The 18,162-nt window shown below is 41.6% G+C and overlaps 2 protein-coding genes across 2 annotated transcripts in view; both read right to left on the bottom strand.

Annotated features, from left to right (window-relative positions):
* The window catches only part of LOC143270612 (phospholipase A2-like), a 326,364-nt gene that overhangs the window by 160,588 nt on the left and 147,614 nt on the right, over positions 1–18,162 (bottom strand). The gene's annotated exons all lie outside the window — the stretch shown is intronic.
* Positions 8–18,110, bottom strand: LOC107400281 (phospholipase A2-like). The gene is made up of 5 exons (XM_076561283.1): positions 18,077–18,110; positions 16,086–16,245; positions 15,134–15,261; positions 4,712–4,813; positions 8–168 (listed from the first exon to the last, which is right to left on the bottom strand). The coding sequence occupies exons 1-5, from the start codon at positions 18,108–18,110 to the stop codon at positions 8–10; spliced, it is 585 nt and encodes a 194-aa protein (XP_076417398.1).

Genomic DNA, 18,162 nt, shown 5'->3' with positions numbered 1-18,162 from the left:
AAGTGGATCACTCACCTAACTCATCCACCTCATTGTTCCAGCTAAAAAAGGCACAGTAGCAGCCATAGCGGTTGTACTCTGACAAGTCATCAATCCAAGTATAGATGCAGTCAAACGCATTGCTGAACTGCCACACAGCCCGAGGGCTGATGCTGGGTGCAGTAGCGCCTGACGAAGAATGCACAGCACATTCCAATCAATCCCACTTTGCTTTACCAGGTGTGGTGATATTTTATTTGTACTGAAATGTGATTTTAATTTTATATTAATAAATAAAGTTGCCCTGGGGTCAGAGCTATTAGAGCCATAGCAAGAGCGTGGTGGTTAGAAGAGCTAGGTAGATTTCTGTGTGTTCAGGGATACAGCCAGTATTGGAGACATACGCCTTTAAGACCTCAGGGCGGTACTTACAGGCAGTGATGAGGCAGTCATGTGGTTGGGTTTACAACCAATGAGAAGGCAGAACAAAAAGAATATTTAAACACGGACAAACAGGAAGTAGCTCTCTCTCAGGGAAGCTAGGAGCACTGCAGGAGGTAAGATTTTATCTCTGAGCTCTGACCTCTCGGCTTTCTCTTTTACATTGGCTCTGTGTTTCTTATTTTAAAAAGACGATTGGTTACATCTACATCCAGGGGTCCTATACCTGTCTGCAAGCTCCCTCCTTGACTCCTACCACCTGCTGCATGGGGAGAGCAGTGACTAGAGGTGTGTGTGTGTGTGTGTGTGTGTGTGTGTGTGTGCTCGCGCATGCTTGTGTACATGCTAGCCTGAACACAAGTCCAAAAGCATGCACTTCAGAGCATTCACAAATGTCATGCTACACATGAGGATGCCAGAGGATTTTCTCTTTGTGCTATGTAGGTCTTGAAGACCAAATTCAAGTCACCAGGCTTGAGCAGGAAGTTGTCTACCTATTTGAGACAGAGAGTTGCCCTGTAACCAAGGATAGCCTTGGACTCTGTAGCATTCCTCTGGCCTGATCACCTCAAGTGATAGGATTACAAATGTACTCTACTGTTCTGAATGGGCTCACTCCCCTGGACTAAATTCTATAGACATTGCCTTTGCCTTGCTTGCCTCCTCATTTCTCACTGTCAGGACAGACAGCTGCCACACTGTGAATTGCCCTGTGGTTCCTGTGTTGAGGAACTGAGAACACTTGCCAGTCAACAGCCAGGGACAAACTGACCTCTTAGATCAATAACCCAACAATCCAACCATCTCTTAGTTTGAAAGCTGCCCCACCCCTACTCAAGCCTAGGTGAAAGCCTAACCTTAGCCAACATTGGGGTTCATCACCTTTCTAGCTGAGACCTTGAGCCAGAGAAGGAGCCAACACATGCTCACTGTTTCACACTGGAAGAATTAGAAAGAATCTGTTGTATGGCCACACACAGCTCATAGACAAGGCTAATGGTTAGATCATCATTGTAATGTCAGCATTTGACACAACAAACTGTTCATCAGCTGAAGAGTAGGTAAATGACCAGGATTCAGAATGCAGTGGGATACTTGGTCACCATTAAAATGCAGAAGACAGGTAGAGTGGAACACACACTGTGTAATCCCAACACTCTGTAGGCTGAGGCAGGTGGATAAGAAATTCAAGGTTGCTAGGGGATAGTATCACAGAACTTTAATCCCAGCACTCTGGAGGCACAGGGTGGTGGATATCTGAGTTTAAAGCCTGGTCTATAGAATGATTTCCAAGACAGCCATCACTACTAGAGAAACTATGTTTAGGAAAAATGAAAAAAAAAAGGAATTGTGAGAAGCAAGTGTGGCGTGTATGCAATCCTAAACTTTGGAGAGTAGAGGCAGTAAGCTTTTCAAGTCTGGGTAAAAATGTTGAGTTTGAGGACATCCTGAGTCACATTACAAGGTTATGTAAAAAATAATCAGAGTGGGAGTGTGGGCTCTGCTGTCAGGAGCACTTGTTGAGCTTTTGTGGGACCCAGGCTCAGGTCCAGCAGCCACATGTCAACTCACAACTGTCTAAACCCCAGTTCTGGAGAATCAGAGCCCTCCTCTGTCTTCTGTAGGCTCTGTTTCCAAACATGTAAGCAAAACACTCATACACTTAAAATAATGTACATATTTTTGAAAAGGATAAGAAAAGAAAATATCCAGGGCACCTTAGGGCCAGGGAAATCAATGCCAGGGCAGTATGGCAAAGGCAGAAGGGGCTTTCTTTGCTTGGGTGGGTGAATGTAGTGGACTTTACTAAGAAATAATCAGAGTTCAGATCTAGAGGGTAAAGGTGTCAGCTGTCTAAACATGGAGGTGAGCATGGGATTGCAGCCAGACACTACGGCACCCCAATGGGAACCCCAACCAAACTTCAGGTGTGACCAGCAAGGCTGTGCACTGAAGACAAGGGACATGGGGGGCACTCAGAGGGGACAAGGGTCCTACCTGTGAGCAGAGAGATCAGCAAGAGTTTCATCCTGAGTGAGGGGAGGATTCAGTGACTTCTCTTTAGAGTCCTGTAGCTGTGCTCTGACAGTGTCCAGTCAGCTCACGGCCCCTGTGGCTACTGTGTGTGTAGCACAGAAGTAGACTATGTGCACCCTCACAGACAGTCCCGACCTGCAGAGCTACTGTAGATGGTGACAGAGCCTGAATCAGTGCTGTCCCAGAGACAGAGAAAGGGATAACTCAACACCCCAACCAGCTCAAGTATAGTGACTGGCAAAGGTCCAAGTCCCTCCCGCATGGATGCTCTGACATCATAAAAAGATATAGACATTGCTCCTGGAGTTGGGTCTGAGGGATGCTGATAGTGACATGTGGTCCCCAGGAGGAGAAGCTGGCCCCAACAACCCTCCTTGCTAACTATATAAACTAAGTGCTAAGTCTGTCCCAAGAACCTAAGACAGCCTTTGAGGTAGATTCCAGTTTCATATTTGATCTCTAATTAACTAATTAATTAATGTGTCTGTATGATAAACAGAGACAGGGACAGAGACAGAGAATGCACATGTGCAAGTCAGAGGACAACTCTGTGGAGTCAGTTAACTCCTTCCACCTTTAAATGGGTCCAGGAGTCAAACTCAGGTCTACAGGCTTGCATCATGGGCTGCATCTTACTAGCCCACAAACTCAATTTGAAAATTAGGAATGTAGCAGATGGTGGTGTTGGTGCACATCATTAATGTCAGCACTCAGAAGCAGAGGCAGGTAAATATCTGAGTTGGAGGCCAGCCTGGACTACAGAGTGAATTCCAGGACAGCCAGAGATACAAAAAGAAAGCTTTTCATGAAAAACCAAAAACTAAAAAGAAAGAAAAAAAAGCAAATGCCCAACTGATGTGCCTACAGGCCAATATGATGCAGGCAATCCTTCAGCTGAGGCTCTCCTGACCCAGTGTGTGAAGCAGACAACCACCCATTACAGAGCCAGGAGAGATAGCTCAACACTTAAGACCACTTTCTGCTCTTGCTGTGGCCCAGACTTGAATTCTCAGAACCACATGGTAGCTGTTGAACAATGTCTGCTAGCCCAGTGCCCTCTGGACTCTGGGTCTAGTCATCTCTCATGTTCCCTCTAACTTAGCATCCCATCACCTCCCTTCCCCACTTCTCACTCTTCCCTGGATAAAAACCATGTAGGGTTGAGTTGAGTTGGTTGTCTCCATGCTCTTGATCCCCCTACCCTCCAAGCAAGACTCTGGACTGTCACTACCAGCTATTACAAGTCACTGTACCTGTGCAGTAAGCTCTGGGTGGAGGTGGAAGGTCAGAGGACTGGGCAGCTGTTCACTAAAGAAAAGAGAGACAGAGAACCATGTAGCCTTAAGCCATCCAGTGAGACATCTTATTCCTAAATCTGCTTTGCCAAAGTAACCACAGTTTAACCTTGCTTTACCTGCCAGGTCCCACGCTATGGAAAGGTGGAGAGAGGAAGTCTTCTGTTTTGTTACTTGTACAAAGTTATTCTGCTGTGCACTTTATAGGGACAACTATCCTGTGGTTTGTGTTTAGGCACAGTGAAGACTGGAAGGTCACCAGGATGTAATCCTGCCCTCAGGTCATTTACTCTCAGTCCACATTGGTTTCCTATATCCAACTTTTTATGATGAGCACACAGAAAAGTGCTTTGAGTCCAGTATTTTGGAGGACAAGATGTTCATTTAGTGCCCATGTGACACTGCGTCTTTCTCTCTTCTCTTCCCTCCTACATACCTGTCTTCTCTTTCCCTCACCTCCCATCCCTACACTTCTTCCCTGACCCCATTCCTGTCTCGTCTCCCCCTCCCCTTTTCCTTCTGTCTGCCCCTAACACCCTACATATTTCAGGCTAAGTGTTCTTTTGTTGTAGTTGTTTTTCAAGACAGGATTTGTTCGTGTAAGAGGCCTGCCTGTCCTGGAACTTGCTTTTTAGTCCAGGTTGGCCTTGAACTCAAGAGATCTGCTTGTCTATGCCTATTCTTCTCTGTATCAGAGTGCTGGGATGAACGGCGTGGCCAGGCTCATCACTCATTCCTCAAGGTGCTCCCCTAATGGCAATGTCTTCTCCATTAATCTTCAGTTTCCAGAGCTGTACAGAATGAGGTTCTGTGAGGATCTAGTTATGTTTCATAGACAGAGACTACAATCACCACAGTCGAGCTCTTTCTATATGTGCTTTATTAGAGGGCACATGTATAGTGAAGACAAACAAGCAGGCAGGGACAGTGTAGGCAGTAACTGAGGTGACAAGTCTAACAGTTATCTCGTTTGTACTGCTTGTTGTATGGAGTATTGAAGAAGCAGATGGCAGCCTGGCGGTCACAGTTGCAAATGAAGGCCTGACAGGGGTTGTTTTCCTCTGGAGAGAAACAAGAAAGAAGTTGAGTGGAGTCCATGTCCCTGCTCGCCATGATTTGCAACCAAAAGACAGTGGTGCATCTAACATCAGTGCAGACTGGGGGTTGAGAGACAGAGCACACAAAGGGACACTGGGTTGTCCAAATTGCAGGAACACACTTATAATAAAAACATCAATTGTTGTGGGCTGGGGAGATGGCACAGTTGGTAAAGTCGTTGCCATACAATCATGAGGGTCTGAGCTAGGAACCCAGAGCCCATGTAAAAATCAAGATGTGCTTGGGACATCTGTAACTCTATTGGGAAGTAGGGAGCATGTATGCCCCAAACTTGTTGGTCAGTCAGGCTGGCTAAGGTTGAGTGTCCTGTTTAGTGAGAGAGAGACCCAGCCTCTAAAGATATGGTGGAGAGTGACTGAATAGGACACAGGATGTAAACTCATTCCTATACATAAAAATAAATAAACACAGATACTTAATGCTAAACCAGGAAAACCACAAATATCAACTACCGCTTCTAAAATTATATGATTTAAGACAAGCCTCCTGCTTCTACCTCCTAAGTGCTGGATTACAGGTGTGCACCATCACACTCAATTCATGGAATCTGGAGGTGGAACCCAGGGCTCTGTGCATGCTAGGCAAGCACTCTGAGCTATATATATCCCCAGCCCTCTGAATCCTCATCTGTAAAATGGGAGGGATAAATCTTGCCCTGCATAAGTGGTTACTCCAGTATCTGGCTTATGGTCAATGATGCAGCTCTCAATTGCTTAGTCAATATGGAATCAGTATAACACAGCAGCTAAGAGGAGAGGCTTTAGACAGCCAAGATGGCTCAGGGAATAAAGGCACTTGCTGCCAAGTCTGGACCTAAGTTCCATCCCCAGGACTCACATGCTCGAACGTGAGTAAAGATTCCTTCAGAGATCCACCAGTGTGAAGTTGCACAGGCATGCCTAACCCACAAACATATAAAAACTTTAAATGTTTTGAAAAGGGATTTGAATAATGTAGATGATTGATCCAGAATCAAATGTTATCACTTCTAAGTTGTTGACCTTGGGCATCTGGCTCAGGCTTCCTCATCTTCCCCATCAGGGACCTCTTGTATGTTATTCTGAATGTGTTCTGACAAATAAAGCTTGTTTTGAGTCAGAAGGTGGAGCTAGCCACTGCTGACAATAGATTTGGGGGACTGTAGACAGAGAGGAGTCAGGAAGTGGTAAGGTGGGACAGAGAAAGGAGTTCAGCCCTTTGGGATGAAGGAATGGGAGAGGAAGGAGGCAACTGGGGGCTGCTCCCTGTTCCCTCATCTTTCAGGTTCTTGCCCCAATATTTGACTCCTAGTTTTTTCATTGATAAAGATTAATTAGATTAACAAATCATCTGGTGTTCAAATTTGGGAATTTTAACATTCACAACTGAATTCAGGAAACAGCCACTTGCCCAAGGCTTTACAGCCACGGGCATCTGTCAGAGCTGTTCGTGGGAGTTGCACCTGCAGGAGTCGCCATGTAGCCTGCTGACTTTTCCTTTTCTTCCCCAAGCCCTCTGAGTAGATCTGGGATTTTCCTGTTGCAGTTTTCCTACAGAATCTCCACAAGCCCCAAACTCGACAGGCGCTTGGGCTCCAAAAACCACTGGAGTTCATCCCTCACCACTGGACAACTCTGTCTTCAGGCAGCTCTGTTTTCACTTTCTGCCAATCACATGTACTGCTTTTGTGCATTCCCTTGTATCTGCCTTTCAGACTGCTGGCTCTTTGGTCACTTTTTCCTGTGGGTTGTGGACTTCCCCTGGACCCTGTCCTCAGGATGCTGACATCTGATCAGGGGCAGCTGTTCTCAGCCAGGCTGTGCATCACATGTGTTCTCTGCCCAGATGTGCTTCACAGCAATCTTGGTCTCACACTTCAATGTCACCATCAGCAGATTTGGTGAGACAACTGGGACTTTTTAAAGGGGGAAATTAGTTAAGAAAGAGAAAGAGAGTTTTTTCCCAGGATATAAATTAGGAAACACTATTATGATGGAGGGAATTAGGTCTCTGTATGATTCCACAATGGATGTTTTAAAAATGGAAGCCCATGAACTATGGACTGGTAGCTGTGGAGCCCCCATGGGACTGGACTTGGCCCTCTGGATATGGAAGACAGTTGTTTGGCTCAAAGTGTTTGGGGAGCACCCAGGCAGGGGGATCGGGATCTGTCCCTGGTGCATGGGCAGGCCTCTGGGAATCTGGTGCCTGTGGTGTGATGCCTTGCACAGCCTTGGTGCAGTGGGAAGGGGCTTGGACCTGCCTAGGTTCAGTGTGCTGGGCTCTGCTGTTTCCCAATGGGAGACCTTGATTTGAGGGTTGTGGGGATGTGGGGTGGCTTGGGAGAGAGGGCTGGGAGTGGGAGGAGGGAGGATCTGTGGGTGGTATGTGGAGTGAGTCGAAAATTTCTTAATAAAAAATTGAAAAATAAATAAACAAATAAAATGGAACAATTAAATAAGGGGTAATTAAATTAACTGTGATTTACATAATGTTAAATATAAGCATTATCAGCTTAGTAATTCTTGCTTTATCCCTAAAAAAGTTAGTTGATATCAAGGCCAAATGTCAGAAATTGACTGATAATATGCAAGCCTTACAACTACTTACTAAAGAAAAAAAATGCAATTTTGAGTAATAAGTTAGAAGACTTAGGAAAAACTCATTTAAACAGATCATAGAGATATTCAGACAAAGACAGAGGAATTTAAGAGAGAACCAATATTACCATCACATTATGAAATTAGAAAGAAACAGTCCAAGGTTATCAAAAATCTCAACCTTAATTTATCCAGTCACCAAACAGGAAGAACTATCAAATGACAGGAATCCCCAAGGCTGTATAAGAGCTGACTGGATTCCTATGGAAATGTTAGGTTTGAGGAGATTTAAGGAAGAGATAGTCTCATATGGTAGCATTCTCCTTTTGTGAGTCAGATGTTAAATTCATGGTCAACTAGTAACAGTATTATCCCACAAAAATGGAAAGACTTGGTTCTAACAGTATTGGAACCTGGTCCTCAATTACAGTGAAAGACCTAGTGGGAATATGAGGTTGAGGTCATGGAACAATGAAGTAGGGATTGGGGTGTAGAAATTTCCCAAGGCCAGCTGCTTGGAGAGGGTGATTATGCTGATGTATAAAGACAGTCTATATATGATGACCATATCTTGGCTCTATGGCATGAAGCAGCTTTGAATGCTTACGACAGAGCTGAAGAACTTGGAAAGAAAACTGTGTCATTTACTACTAAAGGTATACAGGGCCCAAAAGAAAAGTTCACTAATTTTTCACGAGGATTGACTTCATCTGAAAATAGAATGATACCAAATCCATAAGCTAGATAAATAATAATTAAATCATTGCATGTGAAAATGCTAATTCACAATGTAAAAGAGTAATTAGGCCTTTAAAGGCAAGACCAGCACCCACAGAGGAATGGATCAAAGATACAATCAATATTGAATCTTATAACCATGTTGATGCTTGATAGGAGAGATGATTTCTAGAGGCTTGAAGAATAATCAAAATGTCAGATGCTATAATTGTGCTAAACAAGTTCACCTAAAAAGGGATTGTAGATAGGGAATTCCTAGAAACAATGATTTTTCTAGGAATAATCCAAAGAGAAAGTCTCTGCTTTGTGGAGAAGATAAAGCAAAGGCAGAACCTGGAACAATAAATGCAAATCAACAAGGCCATTGGAAAAATCTTGGAGGGGGGGATGCTTGTTGGCCCTCATGTCAAATTTGGTTTAGGCATTCCCCATCAACTTGTGGAAACTCTTCCCAGAGCAAATTAAATTCATAATGACTATTGTAAAAAAAAAAAAAACATACTGCTCTGGATTAAATAACAACTTTAGAAGATAGAACAAAAATTCCAGGTAAAACCATAAAGCAAATATTTTGCCAAACTTCTTTACATGATCAAGACCAAAGTTAAAAAATATGAATAAATGACATTGTAATTGAGGGTCTTGTAGACACCAGGGGCAGATATAACAATAATGACACCAAAATCTTGTCATCCAAATTGGCCTCTTCAGGAGGTAAATGTTCAGCTTTTGGGGATTGGAACTTTATCTCAGGTAAAATAAAGTCAAGATATGCCAGAAGGACAGAGAGGAAAATTAGAGCCATAATTGGCTAACATAGCAAAAGATTTATGGGGATGTAATTTGTTACAGCAATGGAATGCCCAGATTAACATTCCTCCAATCTCAGGAACAAATCATAAACTAACAAATGTTTCTGGGACAAATATTAAAAAGTGTTGTGAAGATCAGTCACTGACCATTTAGGTTGTTCATAAACAGGGAATAAAAAATGCTGATCTTTCAAAGTTACCAACAGCCCTACCTTTAAAATAGTTAACAGACAGACCTATCTGGGTGAACCAATGGCCTTTGACATCATAAGTATTACAGGCCTTAGAACAATGGGTACAGGTGTAGTTACATAGTCAACATATTGAAGAATCAACTAATCCTTGGAATTCTCCTTTATTTGTCATTAAGAAGAAATCTGGAAAATGGAGAATGCTAATAGATTTGAGAACCAAAAATGAAGTAATTCAGCTGATAAGCTCTCTACAGCCCGGAATTCCTTTGCCTTCTCTGTTACCTCAAGGATGGTCTATTATAGTGATTGATTTAAAAGACTGTTTCTTCACTATACCTTTACAAGAGCAGGATAGAGAAAAATTTGCCTTCACATTTGCCTACTTACAATAATTTCCATCCCATTAAAAGATATCAGTGGAAAGTTCTCCCAAAAGGGATGCTAAACTGACCTAACTGTACCAATATTTTTGATGACTGTCATTGGAAATATTTCATAATCAGTTTCCTCCATCTAGAATTTACCATTATATGGATGATATCTTACTAGGGGATTCAAAATAGATACCTTAGAGAAAATGTTTGAAGAAGTAAAGAAAACTTTACCTTGTTGGGGATTACAAATTGCTCCCAAAAATATAAAGAGGGCACACTATTAATTACCTAGGATATAAAACAGGTTTACAAAAATATTCAACCCCAAAAGGTACTAATCAGTAGAGATCAATTGCAGACTCTTAGTCTTAGCATGGTGACATTACCTGTCAACTGCAATAATTGGATTAACAACTCAAGAATTAACTAATTTATTTCAAACCTGACAAGGTGACAAAGACTTAAATAGTCCAAGTGGCACAGTCACATCTGAAAGAATGGCAGAAGTCATAAAGGCAACACAGTTGCTTGACAACGATCCACCAGAGCTGAGCCACATGATGTCTGCCATGCCACCTTTGGTTTTCATCTCCACCTGTTACATACTTGGGGCACTTTTAATATTTGTACAATTTGGGGATATTAGATTGATGGAAATAACTTATGAATCATTTATGCCTTCTCCTAGGAATGCTGCTTCTAAGCTTACCCAGGAAATTCCTGAACATACTATTCCCCTCACCACCACCACCACCACTTTGAGGGAGATATCCTTATCTACTTGAAGGACTTCCTTCTGCCTTGGAGGTTCTGACACATAAAGAAGCCAGAGGTCTCTTCATGTGGCTATGAGACATTATTGAAACATCTGTCCCTGTACTTACACTGGAACAATATATTCAAAACTAAGTAAAATTAAAAAGGCCAACAAGATCTGGTGGGCTAGAGGAGTTGGCCACAGCTCAGATTACAAGCCTCTTCCCACTGTACACTCAGACAATTATGTGGCATACAACTCTGCCCTACATAGAGACATACTGATGAGCAAAGTATGGAGTGGAAAGATGATAAAAGTATAAGAAGTCAGGACCTCCCTCTCTTAAAAGTTAGAGCCACTATAATGTCAAGGAACAACAGAATGCCAAATTCAATAATGATATAAAATATAAACATTGTATAATGCCAGGATTTGAATAAAAACAGCAGCAGCTTTAGCCTGAGGATTTTCCCTGAGCACTCTGACCACTAAGAATTAGTAATACACTCCCTGAGACATGGCAAAATGCCCAGGGTGGTTGAAGATTTTGTTTTGGTCTAGTGTCCTTGAAGCAACCAAAACAACCAGCCTGAGCACAGGCTGTCATATGCCCCTAGATTCTCAAAAATTGGGTTATGGGTTTTATGAGTGAGAATGATAACTGTTTATTAATGATGTCAAAACTTGAGGGAAAATAATTGGAAATGATAACTCTGTTCTGTCATAGTTTATTAATGATGACTAAAAGATGAGCAAAAGGAAGTGAAACACATGTCGCAAAAAAAAAATAATATGATCTATGTTTTGGAACATCAAGAATGTATTCCTGCTAATTAAATTCTGTATAAATAAACACTCTGGCTGCTAGTCAGTCAGGCTGCAAGATTCTCGTGACCACCATGGCCTGGCTCATTTCTTACACCCTCTGCAGGACGCATCCACCACCAGGGATTGCTCCCAGCATCCAAGAAAATAATAAGCTGAGGCAGAGAGAATTATCTTTGGCAGAAAACAAATTATAGGATGCACATATGGATTGTTTGGATCCAGAGCTTAATTGTACTCTGGTTATTCAATCTTCCCTGCATTCTCCAATAGGAAGGTAAATACAGGGAGAAGATAATATCTTATAATGGGTATTTTTAACACACAAACAGAATAAAACATTAAAGACCTATGTAGAAAAGGTTTCTGAGTTGAATCTAAAAGGAAAATTGAGGCTTTGTCAATTGGCAGGAATGGACCCAGCAGAAATTGTAGTACCTTTTATTATTGTGGAAATTTCCTCTTCATGGACAGAAAATGAACATTGGCAAAGAGCTTCCAGTAATTTTTTGTGAGAGACTAGCAATAAATATTCCAAAAGTAAGAGAATTCAGTTTATAAAGACAGCTAACTGGATCTTTCCTCACATTGTACAGGGAAAACCAATATCTGTAGCCCTTATGTTCCAGATTGGTCCAAACAAATCAGGTATTAATAGATTTCCAGAACATCTTAATATAGTTATTGACTCTCAATATTAAGAAAGGGTTGTTTTTTTACACTTGATCTTAGCCAAAAGTTATGTAGAACTGAATAGTATTGTAAAATAAAATAAATAAAAGAAAAGATCTAACAATAAAAAAGAATAAATAATTACAATAAAAAAGAAAGTTGTTTTACATATTAAATTGCTAAATTTATTCCAGATGATTCATAATTGATTTTGTTGTTTATTCAGTTACAAGATAACCAGAATTAAAAAACATCCCTTATATACAATATATATCATATCCCACACTGGTCCACCAGGTCCCCTAGCACAAGATAATGATGAAACTGATCAACTATTGGTAGGAAATGTGCTAGAAGCCTCAGAATTTCATAAGAAACACAATGTCAAGAGCAAGGGCTTGAAACAATTTTTTTTCCATCACTTGGCAACAAGTCATGGACATTATAAGAAATGTTCTACTATTTTTTTTTATTACCAAACTCTACTATCTGCAAACTAACCAAAAGGGTAAATGAAATTTGGCAAATAGGTGTAGCTCATTTTGGAGAGTTTGGTAAATTAAAAGATGACTCCATACCATACATACTTATTCAGGATTTCAAAAGGAAAATCCTATGAGTTTGAAAAGGCTGATTGTGTAATCACACATTTATTAGAAGTTATGATGACAATCATGGGAATACCTGTACAAATTAAGACTGACAAAGCTCCAGCATATGTCTCTAGAAAAATTAAACAGTTTTTTGCATATTACAAAATAAAACGTATTACAGGTATACCACACAATCCTACATGGCAAGCAGTTATAGAAGAATCTAATTGAACTCTAAAAGATATGCTTAATAAAAAGAAAGTAATAAAGACCTGCATAAATAGATCGCACAATGCATTATTAACTTTAACTTTTCTAAATGTTAATGAGAATGAATAGACAGCTGTGGACAGACACTGGATAATAGAAAAAAACTGCTGAATTACACCATCCTATATACTTTAAAGAGGTACTAACCCCAAAATGAAACCAGAATATGTGTTATATTGGGGAAGAGGTTTTACTTTTGTTTTCTCAGGAGAACAAAAATAAGGATGGCATCAAAATTGATAAAGATTACATTTGAACAAGAGAGACTTCTTTTTTTATTTCCGAGACAGGGTTTCTCCATGTAGTTTTGGTGCCTGTCCGGGAACTCACTCTGTAGCCCAGGCTGGCCTCAAACTCACAGAGATATGCCTGCCTCTGCCTCCCAAGTGCTGGGATTAAAGGCGAGCACCACCACCGGCCAGCCAAGAGAGACTTCTTGTATAGAAGAGGTGATAGTTCATCAAACAGCATGACCATTCAATCTAAACTAACTTATAAGACTAACAAATGCTTTTCATTTGATCTGATATAACTTGCCAAAAGGGAAACTCCCCAAAGGTAGGGTTGGGGGCAGGGTTTTATTTTTGTCTTTCCAGACAGGGTCACCTAAAGATGCCATTACCCCCCCCCAAATAAGAAGCAATTTTAAGAACATAACACCCACATTCCCATAGGTGGGATGGGTGGGTTTTGGTCATTCAGTGGGTTATGGATATCTGTCATTATTTAGGGGTTTTGGTTACAAGTTGTTAATGGTGATGGTCAGGAAAAAAGCTGAACAAAGGAGATCAGGTTCAGAGATCATGTTCTGAAAAGAAAAAGGGGGATATATAAATGATAGGATAAAAATGTAAATTATTGACTCTACTTTTAAACCAAAAAAGAAACTACTAGCCTTAAATATTTGACATTGATGTGGATTTTTTAATATTGATGCAAATTTAATGTTATTTTTGTTATAATATATTGTACATACCTTACTATTCTTGTTCAAGGTATTGTACCCATACAGTTCATTTAACAATGTAATGTAAATAGCTAGTCCTTGAAAACCATTATTACAAATTATTTAGGATAATAAAGAAATACAGGTTAGTAATTAGCCCTCTATTACAATCAAACTTGCAGTCATGTTTTGTATGTTTTGAAGTCAAACAGAGATATATTTTAGATAGACAGGTGGTCTTCAAACACTTCAGAGATACTAAATATGGCATTTAAGATGTTTCAATAACATAATTTTTTTAGTGACAATGAGACATGTCTGCTCCTAGCAGGACCAATCTACTTCAGAGAAGATTATGGACATCAAAGAAACTCCATATATTGTTTACTTTCTTCATGGCAAAGCTTAGCCACACGGCCCAAAGCTGCCCTTACCTCAACTGCTGACAGTATGCTGTCCAAATTGAACAAACAGGACACAAAAGAAAGTGACTGCCAACCTTTGCAAAGACAAGGTAGGACAGCCCTTTAAAAGTCCTGTTTCACAGAAAAGTCTGTCAGATGTTCTAGACCCGTAGGATGAAGAAGGATGTCCCAAGGTTACAGAGGAACCTCGGGGAACTGTTTCTGTCATTTCTTAGTTTTTTACTCTGCACTTCCAGCACTTAGTTGTTTGCTCTGCACTTCCTGTTTACTCAGGTAATATTTCCTTCTCAGGTCTCTGAAGGAGTGGAAGACTGCACAGTTATAGTTATAATTTTCCTTGCTAACAAATTCACCTCACAAAAGAGATATAGAGTGCATAAGGTTGAGAGGCATAAAAGATAGTTTGGGGTTGGTAATGCAAGTTAAGGTAGAAAATGAATTAGGTACAGCACTTTGAACTTGCCAACAAAAGATAGATAATGGAGTATTTTTTTCTCAATTTGGCAAATGCAAATGGACTAGACATTGTTAATGTAATTGTTGTCTGTATATATTTGTTTATAGTTATTGTACTTATTGTATATGGTTTTACTATGTTAGTTAAAAAAAAACCATTCCTTTTTGCTTAGACAAAACCAAGGAAATGTTTGTGATATTTTTATTGTGTTCTAACAAATAAAACTTGCTTGGAGTCAGAGGGCAGAGCTAGCCACTAGCTAACCATAGAAGTTTGAAGGACTCTAGACAGAATTGAAACAGGAAGTGTCAAGTCATGGCTGAAAGAGAATTTCATCATTTTGGAAGGAGGAACGGAAGAGGTAGGAAGCAACTGGCAGCTGTTCCCTGTTCACTGATCTTCTCGTTCTTATGCTAATATGTGACTCCTGTTTTTTTTATTAAAAAATATTAATCAGATTACCGCATCAAACCTCATCCATATTTTAGTATCTACCTGATAAGGCTGTTGTAATGTCAAATGGGATCAAGTAAATGACTGCTAAGTGGCCACTGTCCTTGTTACTTCTGCCCCTTGAAAAGATGCCCAGGAACTCAGAGGTTCCCATAGGGTAAACCTACCACTGCAGGTGATCTCACTCCCAGAACATATGTATAAGTAGGAGCTGGTGTAGGGGTTCCTTATGAGGACTGCACAGTTTTCCAGGTTATCGACCTGAGCAAGGCAGTTGTCATGAATCTGGCAGCACCTGGAGAGAGGAAGGAACAACTAAGAAAGGAGAATGGACCTACAGGAGGTCAATTCTCCCCTCCAGTCTTTCTGAAACATGTGAGGATGATTTAACATGATGTTCCAGAACAAATTGTCCTATGACTTGAAATCTATGATTTCTATTAAGCATATATTTATTGAAAGCAACTTCTGTGAAGTGTGATGGTGTCTACAATTAATTCTAGTACTTGGGGGGCAGAGGCAGATGGATCTCTGAGTTTGAGATCAGCCAGAATATATAAGTGGGATCCTGTATCAAAAACAGTGATTTTTGATGAAAGTTGTAGGAGTTCAGTGAAATTACACATTCTGAACTTTTGGTGACTTTTCTAAGCCAAGGCTGACACTCTGATGGGAGCTGAGATGGTTGGCCATGCCCTAGACTAGTGACTGAGGGCAGCATTACCCACTATTAACACCTCACACATTCTACTTGGGGGACCACTAGATACAGTGTCCTCTTGAACTGATTTCTTTGCATGACAAGAGGGGAAAATACATGCTGTGGGTGGTGATGCACACCTTCAACCTCAGAACTCAGGAGGCAGAAGCTGGAAGATCTCTGAGTTCAAGGTGGGCATGGTCTCTAGAGAGAGTTCAAGGACAACTAGGGCTACATAGAGAACCTCTTTATGGGAAAAATAAACAAAGAAAGAAAAATAAATAATAATAAACAACACAACATATACAATGATTGGTGAATATGCATGTCTCCTATTCATGCCTCATGAGATGCTCTGCTTGTGTCTGGGCCCCACCCTAATACAGACACTCCAGTGTCCCACCAAGTGGATCACTCACCTGTCTAAGTCTTCCACTGGGTCGAGGAATCTCAAGAATCCACAGTAGCAGCCATAGTAGTTGTAGTCTGGAAAGGGATTAACCAAGGGAAGGGTGCACTGGAGCGCATTGCTGAACTTCCAAACAGCCCGAGAGCTGATGCTCTGTGCAGTAGTTCCTGCTGCAAGAATGCACAGCACACTCAATCAGTCCCACTTGGCTATATCAAGGATCTGATGCCTGCCTGCTAACTTACTCCTTGACTCCTACCAGCTGGTGCATGGGGAGAACAGTGAATAGAGGTGTGTGTGTGTGTGTGTGTGTGTGTGTGTGTGTGTGTGTGTGTGTGTGTGTGTGTCCCAACACAGGTGAAAGCAAACACATGGGAGCACTCATAAATGTCATCTACACATGAGGAAGTCAGAGCACAGATTTAGGGAGTTGGGTTTTCTCCCTCCACTTTGTAGGTCTTGGAGACCAAGACTCAGGTCACCGGGCCTAAGAGGAAAGTGTCTACTTGTTTGAGACAGAGAGCTGCCTGGTAACCCAGTCTAGCCTCCAACTCTGTGGCAACCTTCTGGCCTCAGCCTCCCCAGTGTTAGGATTATAAATGTACTCCACTGTACCAGGCGGGGCTGACTGTCAGGACTAAGTTCTATAGACATTGCCCTTTGCCTTGCTTGCCTGCTCATTTCTCACTGTCAAGATAGACATCTGCCACACTGTGAGCTGCCCTGTGGTCCCTGTGTTGGGGAGCTTAGAACACTCTCCAGTCAGCAGCCAGGGACAAACTGACCTCTTAAATCAATAACTCAACAATTTAAGCATCTCTTGAGATTGAAAGCTGCCCGACCCCTACTCAAGCCTAGGTGAAACCCTAGCCTTAGCCAGCAGTGGGATTCATCACAGTTCTAGCTGAGACTTTGAGCCAGAGAGGCAGCCAACACATGCTCACTGTTTTATACTGGAAGAATTAGAAGGAATCTGTTGTATGGCCATGCACAGCTCATAGACAAGGATAATGGTCATATCATCATTGTAAAGTCAGCATTTGACACAACAAACTGTTCATCAGCTGAGGAGTAGGTAAATGACCAGGATTCAGAATACAGTGGGATACTTGATCACCATTAAAATAAAGGAGCAGCCAGGTACAGTGAAAGACACACCTTGTAATCCCAGCTCTCTGGAGGCTGAGGCAGGTGGATAAGAAGTTCAAGGTTACCTGGGGACAGTGTCATAGGACTTTAATCCCAGCACGCTGGAGCTAGAGGCAGGTGGAATCTGAGATCAAAGCCAACCTAATCTATAGAGTGAGTTACAGGACAGATAAGAGCCATGTTTAGAAAAAATATGTTGCAGAAGCAAGTGTGGCATGTATGTCATCCTAACACTTGGAAGGTGAGGCAGAAAGCTTTTAATCTGGACATAATGTTGAGTTGGAGGACAGCATGAGCCACAAAGTAAGATCAGGGAAATAAAATAATCATCAGGGCTGGAGAGATGGCTCTGCAGTCAGGAGCACTTGCTGCACTTGCATAGGACCCAGGCTCGGTTCCAGCACCCACATGGCAGCTCACCACTGTCTATGACCATAGTTCTGAGGATCAGACCCCTCCTCTTGCCTCTGTAGGCAGTGCTCACACACAGTTCACAGACACACATGCAGGCAAAACACTCAAACACATAAAGTTAGATAAAAAAAAAATTAATTACAAGAAAATCCAATTTAAGGGCACCTAAGTTCCAGGGAAATACGTTCCAGGGCTTATGGTAGATGCAGAAGGGGCTTTTTTTGCATAGGCTAGTGAATGTAGTAGACTTTTCTAAGGGATCGTCTGACTTAGAGGGTAAAGGTGCTAGCTGTTGTGAACGTGGGGTGAGCATGGAACTCCAACCCACAGGCTATTAGACCCCAACAGGAACCTCAAACCAGAACTTGAGGCATAACCAGCGAGGTTTGCATTGAGGAAAAGTGAGATGGGGGCACCCAGAGGGGACAAGGGTCCTACCTGTGAGCAGAGTGACCAGCAGAAGGAGTTTCATCCTGAGTGAGGGGAGGACTCAGTGACTTCTCTTTATAGTCCTATGTCTGTGC

The sequence above is a fragment of the Peromyscus maniculatus genome, chromosome 23 (genome assembly GCF_049852395.1).
Source record: "Peromyscus maniculatus bairdii isolate BWxNUB_F1_BW_parent chromosome 23, HU_Pman_BW_mat_3.1, whole genome shotgun sequence".
Taxonomy (NCBI): Eukaryota; Metazoa; Chordata; class Mammalia; order Rodentia; family Cricetidae; genus Peromyscus; species Peromyscus maniculatus.
This window is presented reverse-complemented; position numbering and strand designations above follow the sequence as displayed.